The sequence below is a fragment of the Siniperca chuatsi genome, linkage group LG6 (genome assembly GCF_020085105.1).
Source record: "Siniperca chuatsi isolate FFG_IHB_CAS linkage group LG6, ASM2008510v1, whole genome shotgun sequence".
In the NCBI taxonomy this organism is placed as follows: domain Eukaryota; kingdom Metazoa; phylum Chordata; class Actinopteri; order Centrarchiformes; family Sinipercidae; genus Siniperca; species Siniperca chuatsi.
In genome coordinates, this window is record NC_058047.1 from 29,570,818 (window position 1) to 29,598,437 (window position 27,620).

The window sequence follows — 27,620 nt, forward strand, 5'->3', positions numbered from 1 at the left end:
GGTTGTTGTTGTTGTTATTCTTCTTCATTTATTTTGATTGACGGTTGGCAGCCAGCATGCAGGTGCATTATTAGGTGGCGGCACCTACTGAACTAGAGTGTGAAACAGTCTTCTTCTTCTTCTGTTGGTGCAACTCCTTCCCTCAATGTAACATCTAGATCCTCTCCAGATATGTCCACAACATTCAAGAACCTTCTTGAAGCGCCCAGCATCATATTAATCCATTCCGACTTCCCCTTTATTTCAGCTGCACAATTTATTTTATTTAATTCATTTCTCTCCATACTCTTAGCAGCTTCAGCATATGACAATCCCTTTTCTGCTCTGATCTTATTCATTTTTACTTCCTTAATTCTTTTTGGACACTGTGCTGATCCCGTATGGTGATTTTCTTCGCAGTGCAGGCACTTTGCTTGCTCTTTCTCCACTTTGCACTTCTCCACATTACAGTTGTCCTTCCCACATCTTCTGCCTCCTCTGCATACTGCAGCAACATGTCCATATTCCTGACAGCAGAAACATCTGAGAGGAGCTCTCTCATATGGCCTCACCCTGTAACACACATATTCTAGATACACTCTTTCCGGCAATTCCCCCTCAAACGTCAAACACACTAAGTTCCTCCTTCTCCCCTTTTCTGAATCTCGTCAGCTTTCTTGCCTCACACACATCTTTAACCTCCCGAAATGACTCGACCTCTACTGTCAGTGGCACTACTACTACTCCCTTCTTTTTTATTTCTGCTCCAAGTGGGAAGCAATTCACACTGCCATAATCTCTAAATGCACGAATCATCAGCGCTTTATCTCTCTGACGCTTTGATACACAATGACGATGGTCAATGATGGTCAATGATAACCATCCCACTTCTTGTTATCCTGACCGATCTTACATCTCCAAGCTTTCCTCCTACAAACTTTCCAACCTAATGTGGATCCTTGAAAATGCCATCTGTTTGTGTCACAATGACCATCCCGACTAGATACTTCTCTTTCTTCATTGTCTGACTGGATTCACTTGAACTGCTCTTCTTCCTTTTCTTTTTATTTTCAAATCCTCTCAAGTCCTCGTTTCCAATTTCACGCTCCGATTCCTTCTCTGACTCTATTTTCGCCCAACATGTCTTCCGGTACACGTCACCATGTAAACCGCGTGAAACAGTAGATTGGCAGACAAATAAAAGACAAAAAATAGAAAAGAATAAAAAAGACTTAAATTCTCTCCTTTAATCCTGTTTCCTTCAGGTATTTAATTAGGTGGTTGTATATTCACCCGTGCCACATCTCCAAGTATGTTCCCTATGGTGAAACTTAGTTTAGCTTTCTTTAATACTGATGTCAGTACCTTCCTTTCCTCCTCATAGGCCCTACACACTGGATGTTTACCTATTTTATGAAGTCTTATTAAGTGTATGTCCTATCCTAAGACAGGTAATGACTGCTTCTTCCTTTCGATTCCTGCCCAGCCCCAACCCAACCTGTTTCTGAATATTATAAAGATGTCTTCCTGTATCGTTTATGTTCCAGTATTCTTGCCATATGTTTTGCATTTGTCTATGAGTGATTTGAGTGATTGGTTGGCCAGTATATCAGCATCCTCATTTCCATGTACTCTACATCATCTGAGCAGGGACCCAAACGAAGCAAACCGTCAGACCTTTATTGTGCAGTCTGTATATTAAATGATGAATTTCAAAAAGGTCTTGTCTGCTTGATTTCACAGATTTCATATTTGTGAGTGCTCCCCAACTATCATATTCAATTAGTGCATTATTTTTGTTGTTTTCTTCTAACCATTGCAAAGCTATCAAAATAGCTAGGAGCTCAACTGTATATACTGATAAGCGATCTGTAGTTCTTTTCTTAAAAGCTACTTCACATTGTGGTATGAACACTGCAGCTCCTGTAGTCTAGTCTCAGGGTCTTTTGAACCATCTGTAAATAACCACCTAGCAGTCAGCTCGGACGGCTACGTTAGCTGCACTGCTAATTACAGGCAGAGTAGCCGGAGGACAGAGAGAAAACCAGAACATTTTTGCTCCATAAAATATGATCAGATTTCACCTGAATCAGTGAATAAAGTTGTTGTGTTTCGTCTTTTTCCAATTTCGGCCACAAGTGGACTACGCAAGCACATGCGCAATATAGACGTTCACGCAAAAACTACACGAAGAAGACCAACTTCCGCTGTTGAGTACGGAGATTCCGCTTGCGGAGATCCGCCATTGTGTCTGCATCCAGGTCCCACTCAATTCGTGAGCGGGAAGGCACTTCTGCTGTTACACATGTCAACAACTGGATTCTACCAGACGCTGAGACAACCAGTTATCAGAAGCAACATCGTTGTTAGGTTTCGGCACCTGTGGGATTTTGTGAGAGTTTGTTTTAACAGCGGTTGATATAGGTATCAACTTTATATATCTTCAGAATCAACAGCTAACAATTGGCTAATACTATTAGCTAATAGTAAACAGGCCAGCACGGGCCAACTTAGCTAGCTAATTGTTGTTAGCGTGTTAGTTACTATTATATGTAACGCTAGCTATAATTTATTCCATTGCAACTAAGATATCTTGTGTAAATAACTGTCATTTTTAATGCTAAATGACAACGGTACATACTGCCATTTTAGCATATGCGATTTAACCACAACAACATTCATTCTCCGTATTGAAAGGTAACGTTAGTACTGCCAAACATAGTTCAGAATTTTTTTATTTCATTGTCATTCTTCTCACATCTAACATGGCTACACACTTAAGAGAAAGTGACCGTGAAATAATTTTTCACTCCGTTATTGTTCGATATCAACCACTAACCCTACTATGCAGACGATCTATAGTAAACTTAAGTTTGTTGATGTCTGACAATCGAACTGCATCAAACAAACCTTACAATTTTGAGTTTTGATCTTGTAGTGCCAAACAACATACAAGGTGAGATTGTATTGTACGAAACTGGGAAAAGGGATAATTTGGCGACATGCGACGCTTTTTCAAATTTTTAAATGGAGTTTGGCACTTGCATACCACGTCTCATATTCACATTCTATGCAATGCAGAATGGTGTTTATCACAAAGTTGGTATATATTCTCAGCTTCTCATGTTAGTTGAATCACTTTGACAGATTAACTTATTATCAGAAGTTTGCAATATTCGCACATGAGCGTCATGAGTGCAGCAGGGGTATTGTTTAGTCCCAGGTGGTACAATAGTTTGACCATCTGATGTTACAGACATGCTGTACCTTATTCAAGTGAAGTTTTGTGCTGCAACTTAGCTTTTAGGTAATATTTATCTAATGTGTGTGTCTGTTTCTGCATCTGTATGTTTGTTTATCTTTGGGTGTTTCTGCTACTTTTACCAAAATCAGGAGGAGTCATGCAGGCCTTTTTGAAAGGAGTAACTGTTCAGACTACCAGACCTCAGAAAGACAAGGCAGCAGCAGGGCCCAGTACAGAGAAGAAAGCCAAGGCTATTCCTTGGGTAGAAAAATAGTAAGTGTAAAACCCCAAAGGTGTACTGTACAGTATGTCTTTTTCTACCTCTGTAGCCTGAATCTACCACTGGCACTGGGTACAGAAGAATCGTTTATAGCAAACTTCTCCCTAGGGCTGTGTGATATGAAAATAAAATCAAATTTTCTTTTCAAGCTTGGGGACGATTCACAATTTGAATTTATTTTTTTCCCTAGCAAAATGCAGGAAAGCAAAAACATGATTGAAACATCAGATTTTTTATAACTTTAGAGTTCTGCACAGTGTGTAGTCTTTTTTCATCTGTCCCTCTTGTAAATCTGACTGTTAAATTCACTACAAGATAGCCAAAGCCAGCTAAACACCTGGAGTCAGCAGACACCTGAACCACGATAATCCCGTAAACTGTAACATGTGTGCATATATCCCAGTTTATAGGATTGTTGTGACTCAAGACAGCTACTGTAGCCAACTATCATCTATGCTATTTAAAAAAGAAAAATCCTTTTTGTGCATTTTATATGAACTCAGTTCATAAATGTAGACATTTTTACACATTGTCCAACAACAAAAATTCAAATTAATGGAATTTATTTGATATATCGCCCAGCCCTACTTCTGCTTTAAGTACCAGAGGTTAATGTCAGTATCCACTTTATTAGGTACACCTGTACAGTCTAATGCAATCCAATACAACTGTTCTGCCATAAAGCCTGTTTTATGACACTGTTGTACAGGGGTAATTCAGTTATGTTTTAGCACAGAGGTCATAGTTAGGGGTGGTGTTGTACTGGACTGCATTATATTGAGAAAAAATTACACCTTTCAATATAATGTAGTCCAGTACAACAACAACAACAACTTTAACTACAATCTCAGCATGTTAAATACATATTAACAGGGTGTGTTTTTGCATATTCCAGCAGGCCGAAGTGTGTTGATGAGGTGGCCTTTCAGGATGAGGTGGTAGCAGTGCTGAAGAAATCTCTGGAAGGAGCAGATGTAAGTATCAGGCTCTTATGATAGCTTTTACGTGTCATTATTTTACAGCCACCCCTGTGGCCAGGTGCGAATTTTAAGTATCATCCAGTAAAAAAAATGTTATTTATAGAGCTGTAATGACCTATTCTGATTTTTCAGTAACCTTAACACTGTAGCTGCAAACTAATTACAGTATATAGATGATCAGAGTTGTCAGACCATACATCTTAATGAACGTGCATTCCACTTTCCTACTACATGAAAATCACAGTGCTTTAAAATTTAAAGAGTTAGTTCACCCAAACCACACAACCCCCCGCCACCCAAAATAACATTTCAAGTCATGCAGATGGTTTCAGTTTTATGTGCACATGTTATATGTGATATGTGGCTCTGAAATGTGTGGCCTGGAAGTTGTTCCAATAATAATAATGAGCTAATTTATATACCACCTTTTGTAAAGCTGACTTTATAGACATCTAATAATCTAACCGGTATGCTCTATTCTCCAACCTGGTGCATTATTAAAAATATTAATGTTTACATCAAGAATTGACCATTTAAATCACCTATAACAGAGCTGATTTCCACTCAGATGCCTCAGTGTTTCCCCAACCATTATATTAGGCCTATAAATAAATATATAGATATTAAGAAAAACAACTCGATATTTAAGGTTGAAATAATGTCCCTTAATCATCAAGTATTTCTAAATGTTATGCTGATATTTCTGTGTTAAAAGAAAAAAAGATAGATTGTTAGACGTAGATTGTTTGATGACTGCTCACTCAGGTAAGCCCAGAAACCTGTATACCTGAATGGCAGATTTTCACTCGACTCACAAAACCTCCATGATACATGTAAGTTAGCATAATATGTTGTAGACTTTTAGTGTTATTCACACTTTAATACCACGTGATTATGTATCAACATTTATACGCACTGTTTGTGAACTTCCTTCTCCTTACGGTTGGCGCATCTGTGCTGTTTTTAGCTCAAAGAAAGAGTTCTTCAAGCTAGCAGCACAACACATGAAAGCAGCCAAATCTGTAAAGTTTCCCCAAGTATTCCAGTATTGCACCCTTGGTACGCCTTCCAATCCACAGAACCCAACTCACTGCACTTCGCGGCTGGAGAAAACTTCTCCTGGAGAGGAGCAACTAACACTGGTGGCTGGGGTCCCACTACAGCTCAGGGGAAACCGGTTACATCCTAGCCTCGGGTAAACACCACTTTCTGACCTGGGTGGGTTTTTTTTTTCTCTTTTTAGCTATCGAGCTAATGTCAATCTGCTTGTCATAGAAACAAAACCCCCGGCAGCGTTTTTCTCTTTCACTGCACAAGTGCTTCACTCCAGCACCCTGCCAGCGTTTCTATGCCAGAAAAAAACGCTAGGCTTTATGGACACAAGCCCTAACAGGATTAAAACTTCATGCATCCACGGGAAGAGACATATATTAAAAGATCGATTTCGGATTTTATGAATCGATATCAGATAATTCAAATGAAGACTGATTTTAATTGGAAAATCGTTTTTTTTTTCTTTTGTTGTTGTTTTTTAAACCCAGCCCTGCTCCTGAGGCAGGTTGAACTTCCTGAGTTTGTGCAGGAAGTACATGCTCTAGGGTTAGGCGATGTCTACAAAATTGGCATATGACGACTATATGATCAATTGTTGATATGATCGTTGTTTTTTTGGGGGGGGGAGCACATTTGAGCCCATTCACAGCCCGACCTCACATACTCTTTCTTTATTTTTTCTCCCTATTTGTTATAAGAGTAGCGTGGCTCCTTTTAAAGGAACAGGGCAGTGCGTAGTGAGTGTGTGGTTGAGAGTGACGGTGACTACACTCAGAGCAGACAGGTGTTGATGATAGGAACAGAGGGAAAGGTTAGCAGTGATGTTGTCTAGTGGCAGCAAATGTACAGTGTAGGTTATAGTTTGCCCATATATAATAAACGCTGCAGCACCACAATACCCAAGACGTTCCCGTGCCTTGCTTCCGAGCTGCTGGGTAAAAGTGAAGGTGTTTAGCCCCAAGGTTAGCATCAACTTCAGCCCTGGAGGAAAACAAAGCCTTCTATGTACTTTCCGACCATGGTCTGAAAGCTGCAACAGGAACGGTTAACACTATGCTTAAGTTACCTCATTAAGCAGATCATATAAAAATATTTTAAATACTAGTCATAGTGATAAACTACTCTTATTAGCTTTTTGCTAACAAAGCTTTTATTGCACTTTCAGTAACAAGATTTTACTTGCCAAAACGGGAGATTTTAAAGCTTCGACAGCAGACACAGTGCTGTTGAGTATGGTGATGGGGAGCAATGTTGGGGGTCTCCTCCTGAAGTCCACTGTCATCTTCACAGTTTAACAGACTGGTGTAGAGGGAGAAGAGCAGTGGGAGAGCACGCATCTCTGGGGTGCGCCAGTGCTGATTGTCCGGGTCCTGTTTGCTTCTCTTTGCTACTCTGATCTCCTGGTTGTACAGGATTCTGTCCCCATGTCTGTAGGCCTCCTCCTTTGCCTGACAAAGCTGCCTGAGTTTAGCTGTAAACCAGGTTTTGTTGTTGTTGTTGTTGTTGTTGTTGTTGCATGTGCAGAATGTTTTAGTCAACACACACACGTCCTTCCAAAAGCTGATATGTTAGTGTGTTCCTCTAGGTCTGTAGCTGCAGCATCAGAAACACTCCAATCAGTGCTGTCAAAGCAGACTTGTCATTCCAGCTTAGCCTCACTGGCCCATCTCCTCACAGTCTTTACCACTGGCTTAGTAGATTTTAGTTTCTGCCTGTAAGTGGGGAGAAGATGAATCAGACAGTGATCAGAGTCCAAGAGCTGCACGGGGGACAGAGTGATAAACCGATCTTTAATATGGTATAGCAATGGTCCAGTGTATTTTTAGTTTGTTTTTCTCAATAGTTCCATTACACTGTCCGCTCGGAGGAGTTGGAAGCCTGTCATGATGACTAGACCATTTTATGCCACTGATGTAATGATAATATAATAGCATAATAATGCAAGTTCACCATTTCAAAGAGCACTGAACTTTTAAGCTGGACACACGCATGTAAACACAACGGGCAATATTGTATGATATATGGACATGACCTTGATAATTTTTGCTGACCTCTATAAGTCGATAAAGTAATTATCGTGACTTACAAAAACAGTACACAAACAAAGACAAACATCAGCTAAATCAGTCTTTCTGTGTTGTCTTACCAAGCCAGGAAGACATAGTCTCAGTTGTTTTTGTGTTTTTAATTGCAGCTTCCCAACTTGCTTTTCTATGGCCCTCCTGGAACAGGAAAGACCTCCACCATCTTAGCTGCTGCCAGAGAACTTTATGGGTGAGTGAACTGTTAATGGTGTTGTGGATAAGAAACAGAAATTTCAGCTCTTTGCATTTCCAGAACGTTCTGTCATATACCTTTTTTTGTTTGATCATTCACCTGTTTTCTGCTTATGGATTTTCCTGTTGTATGAATCTTGTCATCCTTCACTGTCTCTCCTCCAGTCCAGAGCTGTACAGACAGAGGGTGCTGGAGCTCAACGCCTCTGATGAACGAGGCATCCAGGTCGTCAGAGAGAAGGTCAAGAACTTTGCTCAGCTCATCGTAGCTGGGACTCGCCAAGAGTGAGTCAGAATTGATTGTACCATAGGTATAGGGCAATTTTCGTGATAGTTGCGCTGTAACAACCATGTGAACTTCAAAACCCTCATTTTTTTGAAAAAATTATTCAACATCACTCTGACGTAAGCATATTGTCTCATTTCCGGTCACCAGTGTTTGTGTTTTACTAGTAGCGTATTTTTGCTGCTCTAGCTCATCACAGTTAATTTAGTTCGATTCTTCATTATAGTGACAAACTATCTGCTATACATTTAAATGTACACTAGTTCTGCTCAAGCGTCTTTTAACAACTTTCTCGCTAATCCCACTTATTTTGTCTTACTGAAACCTGGCTGGGTCATAAAGAGTATGTTAGCCTAAATTAACCCCCTCCGCCCAGTCATATTAATACTCACATTCCTCGAGGCACTGGCCGAGGAGGTGGAGTTGCAGCCATCTTTGACTCAGGCCTATTAATCAACCCTAAACCTAAACTAAATTATAACTCATTCGAAAGCCTTGTTCTTAGTCTTTCACACCCGACCTGGAAAACACGACAGCCAATTCTATTTGTTATAGTGTACCGCGCTCTTGGTCCTTATTCTGAATTTTTATCTGGATTCTCAGAGTTTTTATCAAGTTTAGTCCTTGAACAGATAAAGTAATTATTGTAGGTGATTTCAATATTCATGTGGACATTGAAAACGATAGTACTGCGTTTATCTCATTATTAGATTCGATTGGCTTTTGTCAGAGTGTACATGAAGCCACTCACTGTTTTAACCACACCCTTGACCTTGTTCTGGTATACGGCATTGAAATTGAACATTTAATAGTCTTTCCACAGAATCCTTCATTATTAATAATTATTAATAACTTTTGAACTGATATTACTGGACTACACGCCATTAGGCAAAAACTCCTACTCTAGATGTCTATCTGATAGTGCTGTGGCTAAATTCAAGGAAGCGATCCCATCTGCATTTAATTCAATGTTATGTCTCAATATAACAGAGGACTCCTATGTAAATTGCAGCCCCTCCCAAATTGACCATCTGGTTGATAGTGCTGCAGGCTCACTGCAAACGACACTGAATTCTATCGTCCCTCTAAAAAAGAAGATAATAAAACAAAGTAGGTTAGCTCCATGGTATAACCCCCAAACCTGCAAATTAAAGCAAACATCATGAAAACTTGAAAGGAAATGGTGTTCCAACAACCGGGAAGAATCTTGTTTAGTTTGGCAAGCTAGTCTTAACATACAGGAAGGCCCTCCGTAATACCAGAGCAGCTTACTCATCCTTAATAGAGGAAAATAAAAACAAACCCCAGGTCTTTTTTCAGCACTGTAGCCAGGCTGACAGAGAGTCTTAGCAAAATATAGACCTACAGTGGGGCAAAAAAGTATTTAGTCAGCCACCAATTGTGCAAGTTCTCCCACTTAAAAAGATGAGAGAGGCCTGTAATGTTCATCATAGGTACGCTTCAACTATGAGAGTCAGAATGGGGGGAAAGAATCCAGAAAATCACATCTGATCATGTCTGATTTTTAAAGAATTTATTTGCAAATCATGGTGGAAAATAAGTATTTGGTCAATAACAAAAGTTCATCTCAATACTTTGTTATATACCCTCTGTTGGCAATGACAGAGCTCAAACGTTTTCTGTAAGTCTTCACAAGGTTTTCACACAGTGTTGCTGGTATTTTGGCCCATTCCTCCATGCAGATCTCCTCTAGAGCAGTGATGTTTTGGGGCTGTCGCTGGGCAACACGGACTTTCAACTCCCTCCAAAGATTTTCTAGGGGGTTGAGATCTGGAGACTGGCTAGGCCACTCCACGACCTTGAAATGCTTTTTACGAAGCCACTCCTTCGTTGCCCGGGCGGTGTGTTTGGGATCATTGTCATGCTGAAAGACCCAGCCACGTTTCATCTTCAATGCCCTTGCTGATGGAAGGAGGTTTTCACTCAAAATCTCATGATACATGGCCCCATTCATTCTTTCCTTTACACGGATCAGTCGCCCTGGTCCCTTTACAGAAAAACAGCCCCAAAGCATGATGTTTCCACCCCCATGCTTCACAGTAGGTATGGTGTTCTTTGGAAGTAACTCAGCATTCTTTCTCCTCCAAACATGACAAGTTGAGTTTTTACCAAAAAGTTCTATTTTGGTTTCATGACATTCTCCCAATCCTCTTCTGGATCATCCAAATGCTCTCTAGCAAACTTCAGACGGGCCTGGACATGTACTGGCTTAAGCAGGGGGACACGTCTGGCACTGCAGGATTTGAGTCCCTGGCGGCATAGTGTGCTACTGATGGTAGCCTTTGTTACTTTGGTCCCAGCTCTCTGCAGGTCATTCACTAGGTCCCCCCGTGTGGTTCTGGGATTTTTGCTCACCATTCTTGTGATAATTTTGACCCCACGGGGTGAGATCTTGCGTGGAGCCCCAGATCGAGGGAGATTATCAGTGGTCTTGTATGTCTTCCATTTTCTAATACTTGATCCCACAGTTGATTTCTTCACACCAAGCTGCTTACCTATTGCAGATTCAGTCTTCCCAGCCTGCTGCAGGTCTACCATTTTGTTTCTGGTGTACTTCGACAGCTCTTTGGTCTTGGCCATAGTGGAGTTTGGAGTGTGACGGTTGTGGACAGGTGTCTATTATACTGATAACAAGTTCAAACAGGTGCCATTAATACAGGTAACAAGTGGAGGACAGAGGAGCCTCTTAAAGAAGAAGTTACAGGTCTGTGAGAGCCAGAAATCTTGCTTGTTTGTAGGTGACCAAATACTTATTTTACCGAGGAATTTACCAATTAATTCATTAAAAATCCTACAATGTGATTCCCTGGATTCTTTCCCCCCATTCTGACTCTCATAGTTGAAGTGTACCTATGATGAAAATTACAGGTCTCTCTCATCTTTTTAAGTGGGAGAACTTGCACAGTTGGTGGCTGACTAAATACTTTTTTGCCCCACTGTATATCTAACCTTCCCTTTCTCTCTCAGATCCTTGAGAAAGCAGTCACCAATCAGTTGTGGGACTTTCTAAATAACAATAGTTTATTTGAGGATTTTCAGTCAGGATTTAGAGTGGGTCATAGCACAGAGACAGCACTAGTGAAAATTACAAATGACCTTTTAATTGCATCAGACAATGGACTTGTCTCTGTACTTGTCTTGTTAGATCTTAGTGCTGCATTTGACACCATTGACCATCACATCCTATTACAGAGAGTGGAACATGTAATTGGCATTAAAGGAACTGCACTAAGCTGGTTTATCAATCTAGGTTGTACATGTTAACGGTGAGTCCTCCTTGCACGCCAGAGTTAGTCATGGAGTTCCACAAGATTCTGTGCTTGGACCAATTCTATTCACCTTAGATATGCTTCCTCTAGGCAATATTATGAGGAAACACTTCATAAACTTTCATTGTTATGCGGATGATACCCAATTATATCTATCGATCAAGCCAGATGAAACTAACCAGTTAGCTAAACTTCAAGCATTAAGAACAAAGACCTGGATGACCTGCAATTTTCTGATGTTAAACTCAGACAAAACTGAAGTTAAAACACCTCCGAGACACATTATCTAAAGATGTAGTTACTCTACTTATCCTTTAACTCCCACATGAAACAAACTTCAAAGGACTGCCTTCTTTCACCCATGCAACATTGCAAAAATCGGGCACATCCTGTGTCAAAATGATGCCGAAAAACTAGTGCATGCATTTGTTACTTCTAGGTTGGACTATTGCAATTCCTTATTATCAGGCTGCCTAAATAAGTCCCTTAAGACTCTCCAGTTGATCCAGAATGCTGCGGCATATGTACTGACAAGAAAAAGAGATCATATTTCTCCAATATTAGCTTCTCTGCACTGGCTCCCTGTAAAATCCAGAATAGCATTTAAAATCCTTTTCCTCACCTACAGAGCTCTTAATGGTCAGGCACCATTATATCTTAAAGAACTCATAATACCATATTACCCGACTAGAACTCTGCGCTCCCAGAATGCAGGGTTACATGTGGTTCCTAGAGTTTCCAAAAGTAGAATGGGAGCCAGAGCCTTCAGTTATCAAGCTCCTCTCCTGTGGAATCAGATCTCAGTTTGGGTTTGGGAGGCAGACACCATCGCCACATTTAAGAGTAAGCTTAAGACTTTCCTCTTCGATAAAGCTTATATTTAGGGCTGGCTTGGGTGAGCCCTGAACCATCCCTTAGTTATGCTGCTATAGGCCTAGACTGTCGGGAGACTTCCCATGATGCACCTCTTTCCTCTCTCCTTTCTCCTTTCTCTATTTCTCCCTCTCCATCTGTATGCATATTTATGGCATTACTGCATGTTACTAACTCGACATCTTCTCTCACCTCCTATTAATAATAATTTATTAATATTACCACTACAATTACATTACTATTATTAAAAAAAAAAAAAGGTGGTATTTGCATTGTGCCGCCCCGCCCCCAAAACCTCCCTCTCCCTCTCTTGCCACTGTCGCCAAATGCTTGCTCATGGTGAGATTTGTTGGGTCTCTGTAAATAATATTATTAAGAGTATGGTCTAGACCTGCTCAATAGGAAAAGTGCAATGAGATAACTTCTCTTATGAAGTGGCACTATATAAATAAAATTGAATTGAAAAACCCTCAGTGTTGGGATCAATAGTTTTAGATTGTAGTGGCAATTTCTTCAGAATAAAGAAACACTCAAGGCAATCACTTGTCTTTCTGTAGGTTTACTTCAAGCGTCTGCAGACAGACTCACAGCAGCAAAAACATGCAGTATAATCTGCTCTGAATGAGTACAGAGGAAAAAGAGCATCAGTTATTTATCCAGTCTTCAGGGTCAGGCTCCTCAACCTGGGAAGAAGAGTGTCCCTGAAGTCTGGACATAACAATCACTAGGATATTTTGTAGTTCCATGTCATCCTTATCATTATCTCATTACGCAGTCCAAACAATCATACACAGATCAAGTATTGACATCAAACAATTATGTATAGTATCTGTATGTTATTATATCAGAGAGTCCGTTTGTTCTTGCCATTACAATTCCTCCCTTTTTAGCATAAAAATCATCTTAAAAAATGCTAATGAAAATAATTAAGAACAAACGTTAAATAGGAAAAGAAAAATCAAACAACCAGACAAGTGGGGGAAACCTCAAGTGTCAGGGGAAGAAAAACCCCACATGTCCTTATCATTTAGCTCATGAAGCAAATATCAATTCTAACTGTTAACAATTATAACTGTATGCAAAGAGAAATGAGCAAAAAATGTAATGAGACTAAACCAAAGAACAAAGTTATAAACGATAAGCATGTGTGAATCAACAGAACTATTATTATTATTATTATAATAACTGTAACCATTAGGTAAATAGCTCTAGCAGTAATTTATGAGCATGCATGAGCATTTTATTCTAAATTCGCATCATACTTCAAAATCCAGTGTGGTTACATACACAATTTTATTCTCCTCAAATCATCTCATTGTCAAACGGTGGAATCCATTCAACAGAGTTGGATGTTTCTATTGGCATATTCATATACTGACCCATAGATGATTTAATTGCTGTAGCAATCATTGATCTAAAGCAGGGAATTACACAGCAGGTCAAAAGGAGGAAGAGCACAATAACTAGGAGCACGGGTGCCAAGATTTTCATCAACACATTCTTCCATCCTCCCATAGTCAGCCATGACCACATGTCCCATCCTACCACACTCTGGGAGTCTAGGCTTTTCTCCTCATGCAGTAGTCGTTCAGGTGGGAAACAACATGAGTCATATTGTCTGTGATATCTGGAACATAGGTGCAGCAATCAGTCCCAATAATATGACAAACTCCTCCTTGACTAGCCAGCATCAAGTCCAAAGCCATCCTGTTCTGCAGGGCCACGTTTTTGATCCCCTGCATGGTAGGAGTGAGAGTGGAAAACCCTACCTCTACCAGTGCCGTCAAGTTCTCAAGATCTATGGCCAGGTGGTCTATCTTGTATGCATTATTCGCAGTCCTCCACCAGGGGAGGGCGCCACTGATTCCTTTCTCCCCTGGTGACACTCGTAGTGGATCGCCGTGCTCTGTGTGGTAATAGTGAGCATAGTGGGTGTGAAAATGAGTGATGGTGGGTAGAATGTTCACAGATGTTATCAGCTTAGCAAGGTAGCAGGTGCCACACCACCCTGGTCTGAGGGATTGATAAACTTGTTATCCACATACCCACACGTGCTCTCTTAGGGATCCAAATCCATCCTCCGTAGGCATCAGGACGATGAAATTGTCGCTTCCTGGGCGGTGTAAGCTGGTGGAGTCAGATCCAGCAGAGTGATGTATGGCTGAGGTCCCCTGCATTTGCTTCGGGCTCCCTTGTTCCACTCGGTGCTGCATGTTGTAGTGACAGTCTGTCTGCATGCTGAAGTCCTCAGGAAGTGATCTCTAGATGTGTAGCACTGTCTGATGAATCCATCCATACCGGCCTGGGATGTTGGATTGGTAGTCATGATGGGCCAATGAATCCCTTGCTGGGTTATTTGTTCCAAAACCTTGCTGTGGAGCTGTCTTAGTTGGTGATGCTGATGTTACATAGCTTGAGTGCAGCTCCCATGTCTCTCACTGTTCTGTCCTGGAGTAACCCCCCTGGGGAATGCCACCATGACTCCTAGGGTCTCAGAGACATTTAATGGCCTGGGTTTCACTGGGATGGAATCCCCTACCCCATGGGGGAGCTGCACACAGGCGTAGCAGCTCTGGTTAGTCACTTTTCTGGCAATAGTCAGCATAGTTGCATACCATGCGTTGTCTTACAGCTAAGCTGGGATGTTGGGGAAGATGGATGCCACCTCCCTTTTGACCCCTCCTCCTTCTAGGATTAGTTGTGATTCGAATGTTTCCATTAGTGAGACTGATGACAGGACAATGATGACAGCGAGCAGCACCCCGTCTCCGTGGCCTCTCGGTCCGTCACCCCTCCATCGCCATCTTTCGCTGGTCTCAAGTGTCATCTTATCAGTTGTGTCACCTCTGCCTACCCCCTAATCAGTGTGCCCGTGATGTTGGTTCGGGAGGGTAGCGGTTCTAGGTGGTCCCAGTGGAATTTCTGTGCTCAGAGAAACTCCCCCACGGGACCGCCACACCCCTCCAATACCCTCTGAATGCACAAGGGGAGGAAGGTTCAGTTCACTCACTGATCTCGATCTCACTTGTCTGGAGATTGGCTGCTGGCCCCAGCTCGGGTACTCATTTGCATTGGGTGGCGTGCGTCCACGTAGCTCTCTCTGCCACCTCTACAGCTGTTTCAGTGGTGAGCAATATCTGGTAGGGACCATTTCACCTGCGAGCCCGCCAGTTCTTTCATCTGAAATCCTTCACCACAGTCCAATCACGAGGCTCCAAGTCATGCAGTGCATGCAATACCAGTGTTTAATCAGAACAATGGGCAGTGCTTTTGTCCAGGGCAACCCTGTATCATCACAACACTTAGCAAGCTTGTTTTTCAGAGAACTGTTCTCCCTCTCCACAGCTCCTGTGCTGGCTGGGTGATAAGCACAATGATGTTTTAAATCATTACCAAGATACTCTCCTACACTCTTCAATGCTGCACTCATGAAAGGTGTACCATTATCACTGGAGAGCTTATCTGGAATACCCCAGCGTGGGACGATATCTCATATAAGACTCTTTGCTACTGCTGCTGAATCCTGTTTGGCTGTTTGGATAGCCTCTAATCATTTAGAGAACATGTCAACAATGACCAAACAATATTTCTTTCCCTCACTAGGTGTCAGCTCCATGAAATCCATCTGCATTTTTGGCAAAATTAAATTTTTGAGAGAAGTTATTAAATCCCTTTGCGAACTAGTATCTGTTCAGTTCCAGCACCATGCTCCTCTTTGACCCATAGTCATGCCCATGGGTCAACACAGCATAATAATGGAACAGATAATTCGGTAAGCATGGTCTGCCACTTGGTCCACACTCTGTGGTTGTGCAGCCTGCCTTTCACCAGGGTTAGGGTTAGGGTTACTACACTTTGTCTGTGATAGTGCAGCCTGCCTTTTGCCACACTGCTTTTTCCTCTGCCATTGCTCTTGTCTGCAGTTCCTGCAGATCAGCTGTAGGTGTCAGAGGTTCATTAGTTAACGCAACACATTGAGTGGTCGGTGTTTGTTTGGCAGCGGCTTTTGCTGCCTTATCCGCTCTGGCATTCCCCTGTGAGATAGGATCAAGGTTGTTAGTGTGTGCTTCACATTTACAAATGGCAATCTGTTTAGGCAACAGCACAGCATCCAAGAGTTCAGCAACCAGTGTGTGATGTGCAATAGGTTTGCCTGTGTAAGGAAGTTTCTGTTTGCCCAGAGTTTTCCAAAGTCATGCGCCACTCCCCATGCATATCTGCTATCTGTGAAAATGTTCACAGTTTGGTCATTAGCACATTTACATGCTTCCATCAACGCAACTAACTCTGCTGCCTGTGCTGAGTAATTTGATGGGAGTGGTTTAGCCAGAATTGTTTCATACAATGTTGTTACTGCAAACCCTGCAAGATTTTTACCAGTTGGTGGATCTCGTGATGCTGAACCATCAACAAACTTGATTGATCAATGGTGTTTCCTGCAGATCTCGTCTGGGGGAGCAAGTCTCTGTTATCACTGCCACACAATCGTGAGGTTCACCGTCTGCTGTAGGGAGGGGAGTTGCTGGGTTAAGCACATCTCTTAACAGTGATATTAGGCATTTCAAACAATATGGTGTTGTATCTTAACCACCTGGCTGTTGAGAGATGTGATGTTTTCTGTTCAAGCAATATCATTGAGACCGCATGTGGAACCAACAGTGTCAGATCAGCATAACCCACAATGTCACGTGAGGCTATAACAGCTTTCTCTGCAGCCGCCACAGCCTTCAGACAATTTGGCAGCCCAGCTGCTACAGAGTCAAGCTTGCTGCAAAAGTAGCCCACTGGTCTCAGTCTCCCCCCATGTTCTTGTAGTAGCACAGAAGTCAGGAACCCACCCCTCTCGACAACAGTCTGTGTGAAAGGTCTGTTACTGTCAGGGAGACCTTTGGGATGAGCTGAATTGCCTGGGTTCTTTTGGGTGATAGGGACTTCCCCTCAGCTGAGATCACATGACCCAGGAATGTGACCTTTTCAGACACAAACTGCAGCTTGGACAAGCTAGCTTTGTGGCCATTTTCTGCAAGGTGATTGAGCAGAGCTAGTGTCTTTTACACAAGCTTCTCTTGTTTTTGAACAGATCATAAGGTCATCTACATATTGTAGGAGCGCACTTCCTTCTGTCAATTTTAACGTTTCCAAATTATTTTTAACGCATCTTTAAAGATTCCAAGACTCTCCGAATACCCTTGGACAAGTCTGGTGAATGTAAAACTCTTACCTTCAAAAGAGAACGCAAACTGTCAGCAACCTGGCTGTCAGCATCCACTGGGATGCTGAAAAAAGCGTTAGCCACGTCAACAACTGAAAACCACTTACTCCCAGGTGGCACCTGTGAGAGTATTGTGTGTGGGTTGGGAACATTGGGTGCTCATGGGTGTACTTGAGGTCATGTACTGCTGCATTTACCGCCTGCAAGTCCTGCACGAATCTCCAATGTTGTGGCTCTCCGGTGTTTTTTTGCGCATTTAAAAGAGAATCAAACACCGGTTTAATACTGTCAACAGCTTCCTTCTTCAAAGGATATTGATTCTGACACAGGCTGTATGAAGATTTTGGTGTGATTACTACAGGCTCAGCATCTGATTAATCCTACATCATACTTGTCTTGTGCCCACAAGCAGGATGGTACCTGATTTAACTCAGGAATTTCTGAGACATCTTTCACAAAAATATTTTTGTCATGACTTATTTCATCATCTGATGTTACCAAACTGACCATTAAAAACTCTGAATCTGGAATGAGCTCAGTGCTTCTTACCCCTGTTGCTATAGTTGAAAATCTTTTCCGGAATACCTGAAGTTGGTTGCGAAAATCCAAACCTGAGTCTGATGTCTTTACCCAACCAGCAGCTTCCTCACAACATCTAGTCCAAGGGCCCAAGCATTCCCATGTATCCTGCTTTACTTTGACCAGGGGGACATGAGGATATGTGTTAGGGACCTGAAATAAAGCTTTACAAAGTGGATCATTGAAAGCTACTGAGTGCATTTTTTATCATTCCAGTACAACCAGGTCAGCTTTAGTGTAGTTCTCTCTTTGTCTTGCCTGAACCATGTGTCCTCAAAATGTTTATCCACCCCAAGATGTACATGTGATGTGCAGTGTAACTCTTGTGGCGACTTGATGTCTATTCGTGTATAGTTGTCTAGAAAGAGAGCTTTGACCTCAGTAATCAGAGTGTTATCTACAGAGCCAGCAGCTGTGTGAGGCAGCTTCCATTGATAAGAGTACATCAGCTCCCTGCTACTGTGTTTCACATATTGTGATGCAGTGTCAGAAATTCTGGCTACAATGATGCTTTCGGGAGTGGAAATCAGGATAATTCCTAATTTTATCATCATATCTCTTCTGATAATATTGATCGGGCATCGTTTAGATAACAAGAATGAATGTTTAAAGTGTTTCTCAATTTCTTCACTGCATGATAATGGTGTGTACCTTTCCACCAGGGGTGTTCCTGAAACTCCTACTGTCCTCACAAATCTGCCACTCATCTTTGGAAGGACTGCAAATTCTGAAATGAGACGCACCAGAATCCACAAGAAAAACAAATTCTTTTCCAGCAACATTAATTGTGTGTTCAGGCATGCGTTTGTATGCATCATGTGTATATTCGGTGTATATCTCTGCTGGGGCTTTGTCATCAGTGGCTTGTATGTGCTCAAAGTAAGAGATAGTCTCACTTATCAATGTCTGTATGTGTGGCGGTGTCTGATGCAGGCAGTTGTCTCTCTGTTGTGTGTTCACATGCTCTTTTGTGTCAGTGTGGGTGCTCTTACGTAACTGATGTGAAGAATGCTCTGTCGTCTCCAGTTCAGTATTCAAGCCAGCTCCTTCCCGACCTGGCGTCGACACCCCGTCTAGTCAGTCAGCCTGCTCGTGATTCTTGGGGCAATCTTTTGCCCAATGTCCCATTTTGCCACATTTGAAACAAGCGTCATTCCTTCCTCGTCCTCTTCCCCTTCCTCATCAGCCTTGGTCCCAGCCTCTGTTCTGATTGTCATACTCCCTCAGCTGCGCCATCTGTCCGTCAGCTGTGTACTTTTCTTCCTTTGCTCATCTTTGAGGAATATTTCTGCATGGATAGCCTGTCTCTCTATGATCTCCAGGTTACCATACTCCCTGGTCACACAGTCGTTTCATCATGCCCGGAATCTCCGGGTGGATGCCATTGATGAAACGGTCACGTAGATATACTTCCCAGGGGGTGATTGTATTATTACCCCCCAAAGCTTCAGGCTTTTTCAGTTCGCTGTGTGTATTATGGATGTCTGTGAGCCTGGCCAAATACTCTACTACAGTCTCACCATCTTCTTGTTTGCAGGCTGTTCCCAAATCCATTCTCAGGGGAAAGAGAGTCTTTATTTTGTCACAGAGGTCAGTGACAGCCTGCTTTTATGGTATGTTATCAGCATGGTCCCACTCAGCCTTATATCCGCTGTAGGAAAGACACAGGTCAGCATATGGCCGTGGTCTGAAAATCAGTTGTGAGATCCCATCTCCTGCTGCTACCTCCATTATCAGTGCAATCACTTTTAAGGAGGTGCAGGAGTTTGATCTGGGCTGGAATTCTTTGTTGCTTCGAGTGCGATGAGGGCTGGAAAGGCAATAGGGGGTGTTTGGGCCACCCCAATGTGATTTGTAGGCCTCTTTGGGTGTTGGAGGTGCGGGAATGAATGATCCTTGTCCTCCTGTTGCCTCATCCAGGTATATTGAAGCCGCAGTTGGTGGCTGTGCCTCTCCTGCTGTAGCTGCTGCTGCTCGTTGTTGAGGCTGACTTCCTTTGACAGGGGCCGAGTCCAGGTCCAGATCCAGCTTGGCACACTGTGGGACATACTGAGACACAGAGATGTTTGGTGGATCTGTCCCTGCCTTATTTATTTTTTTATCGCTGATATGTGCTTCTTGTTGCCAACAAGCATAAGCCTTCCAGTCTGCTTGAACTTGCCTATTTCTTTTCTTTTGAGTGACTTGTTCTTTCTCTTCTAATTTGCCTCTTAATATTTCTATCTGTCTGAGAGAGAAGGTGCCGATTGATGGAAACCCAAATTCTTTTACCCAGATGTCAAGCTGGTCAATGCTGTTCTTAACATAATTGGTAATCATGTAGTTTATATTAGGGGATTTCAACATAGGTGATAGCAGATTTGATTTTTCATTCTCGGAAGTTTTGCTATTGTTAGAACCCATATTTATTCTTTAACCCGGATTCCCCAACTACCATAACTTCGTTCAATGTTTAAAATGGCCTCTTTGTGCTTTTTAATATTTTGGCTGCATTCTTAGGAGCGCTTCTGCCACTGTTAAGAGGAAAGAAAAAAACAGACCTTGAAGCTGGCTGCTAGGGGAAAAACAATTAGATAGTTTACAGACTCACTTGAAAACAAAAAAAATTAACCCTTCAATGCCTCTAAGAGCGGGCTGTTTTTTTGCCTTCCCAGATCATCCGTTTGGCATTCGCACCTTTTACTTACTCCGTTTTTTAATTATTTATTTTGTATTATTTTTTTTTGTTTTGGGGTTTTTTTTCCTCACACATTCACTCCCCGCTTTTTAAAGATGATTTCCAAACTACGAATCTTTAAATAACCCAAGAGGGAACCTAATGAGTGAGGCAAGAGTGTGTAGAAAAGAATTGTAGAAAAGAACCGGTCTGTAAGAAATACCCCTGTCTGACAGTGAAAATTTTGGCCAAATACTGCAATGATTCACACAGCGAATCTCCCAGACCTGCCCTCCTGACACGTCTGTCACGCACACCCCTCACAGTAGCGAGAATCAGTATACCCCAGGCCACTTGAATAAACCCGCCAGAAAGAGAGTGCTACCACAGCCACTAGGTTCACTGGATCACAGCGGTGAGTGAGCCTTGGACACTCAGGGCAGCAGGCCCCCTCGTCTTCACCCTTCCTTGCCGGGGAGGTTGAGGTAAAGAGTTCCAGACTCTAGCCATACACAGTCTTAACCTGCTGCTCCCAGTGCCCAAGTCCTCTCACACGAGTGAAAATGCCGACAACGCCAAATTGTAGTGGCAATTTCTGCGGAATAAAGCAACACTCAAGGCAATCACATGTCTTTCTGTAGGTTTACTTCAAGCGTCTGCAGACAGGCTCACAGCAGCAAAAACATACATCAGTATAATCTGCTCTGAATGAGTACAGAGGAAAAAGAGCATCAGTTATTTATCCAGTCTTCAGGGTCAGGCTCCTCAACCTGGGGAGAAGAGTGTCCCTGAAGTCTGGACATAAGTCACTAGGATGTTTTGTAGTTCCATGTCATCATTATCAGTGTACTGTTCTCATCATGCAGTCCAAACAATCATACACAGATCAAGTATTGACGCCAAACAATTATTTATAGCATCTGTATGTTATTATATCAGAGAGTTTGTTTGTTCTTGCTATTACAAGATCTCTCTGTCATTAAATTCCAAACTAATGTTAACTACTTACTCTGTTTTGCTGTATTTGTAGTGGGAAGCCGTGTCCTCCTTTTAAGATCATCATCCTGGATGAGGCAGATTCCATGACGGCACCAGCTCAGGCTGCTCTCAGGCGGACCATGGAGAAGGAATCCCGCACCACCCGCTTCTGCCTCATCTGTAACTACATCAGCAGGTCAGCTGACTTATCACACACAAACACACTCTCTGTGTGACTGATCCCGACCCTGCTGTGTGGGACTTTCTCATTTCGGTTGTACATCCACGGTTCCTTTCCTCGCCTCCTCGTCGCGTCTTAGTTCCTCCCACTAGAGATGCGAGCGGAGGAGGCAAGGAAGAGACACAAGCCAACAGACATTTAACAAAATGAGACATCCTTGCTTCGGAGCCGTCATTTTAACGCAACGTAAATTAAATGTGATGTGTGGCACAGCTGCATCATCTGTCCATTATTTTGTTATAGTCTACCACTGTATTTTATGATCTCGTCAGATGAGCATACCAATTGGCAGCACCAATACATAAAGGCTATAGATCATATCTTCTCAATCCAGAAAAATCGTAGAAAAGGTTTCAGTCGTAGTCATCTGGACACTGTTTTCAGAATCAAGACGTTTCGGCTCCCATCCGGAAGTCTTCTCAATCCAGAAAAATGTCTGTCAACATTATGACATGTAGCAACAACTTGAGGTTGCGATGGACATTAATAGCGCATGTGAAAAACAACAGTCACAGATTACAGTATCGTGCGCTAACCTACATAAATCTACAGAAAACCTACAGAAATTCAGTAACTCAATCCCACGCATTTTTGACTGTGTGGTTTTTGCCTGTAAACAGGTGATCATTTTTAGCCCTCAGCCTGATAGGGGTGAACATTTCATCATCAGTCCCTGTAAGAAATGACAAATTAAAAGTAAAATTGATCTCAAATGTAGCCTACAGACGTAATTGCAACTGCTGCCATGGGACTATACGTTTGGAATTACATTTGCAGACTACATAATGGGCAATATAACAAATTTGTGCTAAATTCAAAAGAATATTCTTGTTGACATAATAATGTGACGTTAGCAGTTATTTGCTTGTGTGCTTGTAAACATGTCACAACGTAGTAGTTCAATTGGGTGTAGCCTACATCCTATGATAAAAACATAAGTAATTTCAAGGTGAAATGTCATTAAGAAATGCGGTTAGAACAGCACCTTACGAGGCACCACACAAACAGTGATCGCGCATTTGATTATCTTAAATAACTAATACAACTTATGAAAACAAAAGGAACACTGTAGAGTCCTGCCCCCGCCATGGTTTTTATATTCCAGTTGTGTGTCAGCCTCTTTTATACGTCACGGGTGCTGAATAGACTTCCGCAAAGGATACACCTGTGCATCTTCGCTCATAGCTCCTCCGGTAAGCCTCCTCTGTCCTCATTCCACTCTCCTTGAGATGCATTTTAGGAATTGAGACATCCTTCAAGATGGCACGCTGAAATCAATTTCCGGGGAACAGGCAGGATGGAGGAGATAGGAGAAAAGGTAGCAAGAAATTGAGAACTGAGAAGAGCCTTGTGTCTGTGTGTTCTCTAGGATTATTGAGCCTCTGACCTCTAGATGTTCCAAGTTTCGCTTCAAACCTCTAGCAAATCAGATCCAAGAAGAGCGCCTGCTGGAGATCTGTGAGAAGGAGAATCTCAAGTACACCAAAGAGGTAAAAGAGAAAGAATATGACAGTATTGCTGTATTGTGGACCTGTAAGAAAGTTTTAAGATGTTTTTTCACACCTGTAGTTCGTTTCATTAAATCCAAACCAAGAAAAAACAAGATTCATTGTTTCCTTTTAATTCTGGCCCTATTGACTACTCGGATCTTAAAGGTTGAGAACTCTAAGAGCTCTAATCAACTGTTGATGTAAAAGAAGTACAGTAATTTAAAAATAATAAAAATTGATGAAAAATGACACACATCAGAAGTGGTGAAATGTTTTATCTGATATTGGGTTTGGGTGTGGCAAGATGGCACAACATCCAGTAACTACGATTTTCCTCGCTAACGCTGACTCCGGTAAGATGTGGAAGGTTACGACCAAAGCATGCCGATATCTCTGTTGATAGCTGCAAAAACCAACACAAAATCCTCCCACCATCTGAGGAAGTAAGGACCCAGTGGATTAACTTTATTTTTGATGGAAATGCCCCCTCAAAAACTGGAAAACTCTTATGTGTGCGCAAAGTTAACCATTTTACTTCGGACTGCTTTCTCAACAAGGGCTAGTACAAAACAGGATTTGCTTCAGAACTGAAGCTCAAGGATGGATCGATACCGACTTCAAACTAGGAAGCTGTACGTCTTGCCATTTTTATGTTGCTTTACTTTTTTTTCCAGGTTAGCTTGTTGAACTTGGCGTTGGCATGTTGCGGGGCTAATGTGCTCCCATGTTTTAAAAGTTTGGCCTCCTCAGTTGCTGATAGACACTGTAAGGAATTACAATGGTTTAAAGGGGCACCAAATGTAGGTGCCATCATTTAAATTTCAGCTCAAGCCTATTAATCAACCCTAAACCTAAACTAAATTATAACTTATTTGAAAGCCTTGTTCTTATTCTGAATTTTTATCTGAATTGTTTTTATCAAGTTTAGTCCTTAAAACAGAAAGTAATTATTGCAGGTGATTTTAATATTCATGTTGATGTCAATAATGATAGCCATAGTACTGCGTTTATCTCATTATTAGATTTAGCATAATCACAAATCCAATTTCTGCAATAACCTGTGCATCCTAAAAAGGACAACTCTTGTTTTTTTTGTCACTGGTTTTGGCATTGACAACACCATTTGAATTGTCTTTTCCAGTTGCTCGTTTATTATGTGAGATCTCACGTCCTAAGTAGTGCACTTGTTGTTTTACCAGCAGGAGTTTTTCTAGCGGCACTTTGTGCCAAAAAGCCAAATATTTCAATAGGGCATTCATATCGGCAATGCAATTTTCTTCAGATGTGGAACAAACAAGCAAATCATCCACATACTAAATCAAAGTGCTTCCTTTAGGAATTACAAGACCTGCCAAATTTTCCTGCAGTGCAGCTGAATATACAGACGGAGATTTAGAAAATCCTTGTGGCTCTCACGCCCAAGCATACTTCATGCCTTTAAAGGTAAAAGCAAACCAGTATTGCGATGCAGGATCGACTGGGATGCTAAAGAAAGCATTGGCCAAATCGATTACAGTGAACCACTTTGCGTTACCAGGCACAGAAGACAAAATTGAAGCTGGGTTGGGTACAACAGGTGCACGGGCAAACAGCCTCGTTTACAGCACGCAGATCATGAACAGGTTGCCAAGATTTGCCATCAGCTTTTTTCACTGGAAGAAGTAGAGTGGTACATGGACATTGGGCATGGAACAATAATTTTATCCTTTAAGAATTGCTCAATGAATGGGAGTCATGCCTTCTTACGCATTGCGTCTCAGAGGATACTGTCATTTATTAGGCCTGTAATCGGATTTAGGAACCACAACCCACGAAGTGGCATCCTTGAACAAACCAACATCATACTTATGAGTGGCCCACAGCTGTTTGGGAGTGCCTTCCAATGCCGGATGAGTATTTTTAGACTCAAGAGTGTCCATCACAAATTTATGGACCATGGTGACAGATAGATCTGGATCTAATTGGACTGTTCTGTGAGCACTAAACATGCAGTGGAAAAAATGGATGGTGACTCCCTCCCTGTAGTTCACCCTTTGATTTGTGACTAGATCAGTGTCACAGTGGGACATTCCCATGTCTTGTAATGCCATTGCTACATCATAATCTGAAAGTGCTAATGATCTAGCCAGAACATGAGGGACGCCAACATTCCACAACACTTTCCTCTACATCTCATTTAAGTCAACGTGCAAAACAGTAAAATCCTCTGATCACAATACCATTACCTTATAACCTTTCTTCGTGTGTTTGCTTATCCCACTCTTTTTCAAACTGTTTATCTACACCTTCCTGCCCTACATGAGATATGCAATTACAAGTGCATAAATCATGTTTCATGAGTGTTTAATCACTATGGGCCTCATCAAAATCATGCAAACCTTGTGTAGCTGAAGAAGGGTCAATGTTCCAACAATAATCCTACTTAGGAGCTGTTGGGGAGTGGCATACCATAACATTCAAAGGGTCATCGATATAGTCAGATTTTCTAAGCCCTTACTAAGCCATTTTCAGTACAGGGACTACACCGTCTTATTTTCAGTACAGTCAATGGTCAGGCCCAAAGCACATCAAGTCATCAAGCAAGCAAGTCTCTACCTGCCAGATTCACTGGACATTTTGGAACAATAACAAATGTATGGTGTATATTTGAAACACTGAAGTCTTCGCATTTGACTGGACACAACTTAGTTACTCCATACTTTATAGGTGTTCCTGAAACTCCAATGCATGTTTTAGTTCTTTGAGACATGTGAAAGGCTTCTGTTGTTGATCTCAGTGATGACTCAGTGGCTCCTGTGTCTGCCAACATTTCATATGTGGTACCATGAACTATAATCTGACTGGGAGTTATTCAGACTTGCAGCAGAGAGAAGGATAAAATAAGTCAATATCTTCAGAATTATTCATTTGGGGGTTTTCACTCTCCTCCTGACAAACAGTGGCAGGATTTAAGACGTGCACAGGGATTCATGATATTTGTGATGGATGGTTCCTGCCTCCAAATGGTCTGTTTACAGACACATTACCAGGTGGTGAGCGTGACGTCCTTTGTTCGCCATCCCACGCTTCTGACACTGTGGCAGTGCAATTTCTAGCCCAGTGACCCATTTGACCACACTTCCAACAGCCATCACTTCCTTCTCTGCTGTTGGAGAGGAAGTTCCTACCTCAACCTAGTCCACGACCTCTCATTCTGTCTCCTCCTCTACTTCTGTCAGCTGGAGCATCTGAAGCTTCTCAGCTGTTGCTTTGGATTTCTTCATTTGTTGATTTCTTTCATCGTCAACCACAGTCTCAGCATGTATACAGTATGTTTTTGATGTCATTCAGTCTGGTACTCTGCCATGCCACACAGTGCCTAACAAAAATGGCTCTGACCTCTGGGCACAGGCCATCCAGTAATGTCTGAACAAACTGTCTCTCCCACACGCTGTCATCAGTGGTATTGGTTGGTTGTTCATTGCCACTGTGCATGTTGAAAACTTGGAGTTTCCTGGAGAAATAATCATCAAACATCCCTCCTCGTTTTTGCACACATGCATTCACAGTTGACATATTTATGACTGGTTTAAATTGTGTCTCTAGTGGTTGACGCAAAGCTCTTAGCTGAGTATGGTAAGCAGAGGCATTTGCAATATTCCATGGAGCAGTTCAGTCCCAATTAGCAGGTTTGACTTCTCCCCAGTCAAGAGCCATTTTAGTTACACATGTTCCAGTTCTGCTGAAGTAGGTCTGCACTGTGCCACCATCTTCTCCAGGGCATTTGCAAACACCCATTGTTCTTAGGCACTGGAAGTTTGTCAGTAATACCCTGTGGTTCTGTTATCTTCCATGGTCTATAAACATGTTGAACACCTCCAGCTCCATCAGGACATTCTATCACTGAGACAAGACATGGGCTTTCCAAAACTCCTATAAATACTTCTTTTTGTGCAGTTGCAGGCAAAGGGTCCAGATCTGTCTTCTTTTCACCCACCATGCCATTTACCCCACTAACCATCTGTTCATCATCCAGGCCGTCCATTCCTGGGAACCTGTCACTGCAACCTGCCGCTACAACTCTAAAGAGAGGTTTCACTCTGTCTAAATTTATTTATTTATTTATTTAATTATTAAACCATGTAAACCTATTCTGGTACAACCCCAAAATAAAATTAGAAACCTGAAAATAAGCATAATATGACCACTTTAATATTACCTCTA

At 42.0% G+C, this 27,620-nt stretch overlaps 1 protein-coding gene across 1 annotated transcript in view; it reads left to right on the forward strand.

The window, feature by feature from the left end:
- Positions 1-2,189: 2,189 nt before the first annotated feature.
- rfc4 (replication factor C (activator 1) 4) overlaps positions 2,190-27,620 on the forward strand; it is a 32,073-nt gene continuing 6,642 nt past the window's right edge. The window contains exons 1-7 of the mRNA XM_044199650.1: positions 2,190-2,403; positions 3,373-3,496; positions 4,399-4,477; positions 7,731-7,810; positions 7,978-8,097; positions 21,739-21,882; positions 23,297-23,417. Coding sequence (XP_044055585.1) covers positions 3,381-3,496; positions 4,399-4,477; positions 7,731-7,810; positions 7,978-8,097; positions 21,739-21,882; positions 23,297-23,417 — 660 coding nt within the window. The 5' untranslated portion in view covers positions 2,190-2,403; positions 3,373-3,380. The remainder of the gene's footprint in view (positions 2,404-3,372; positions 3,497-4,398; positions 4,478-7,730; positions 7,811-7,977; positions 8,098-21,738; positions 21,883-23,296; positions 23,418-27,620) is intronic.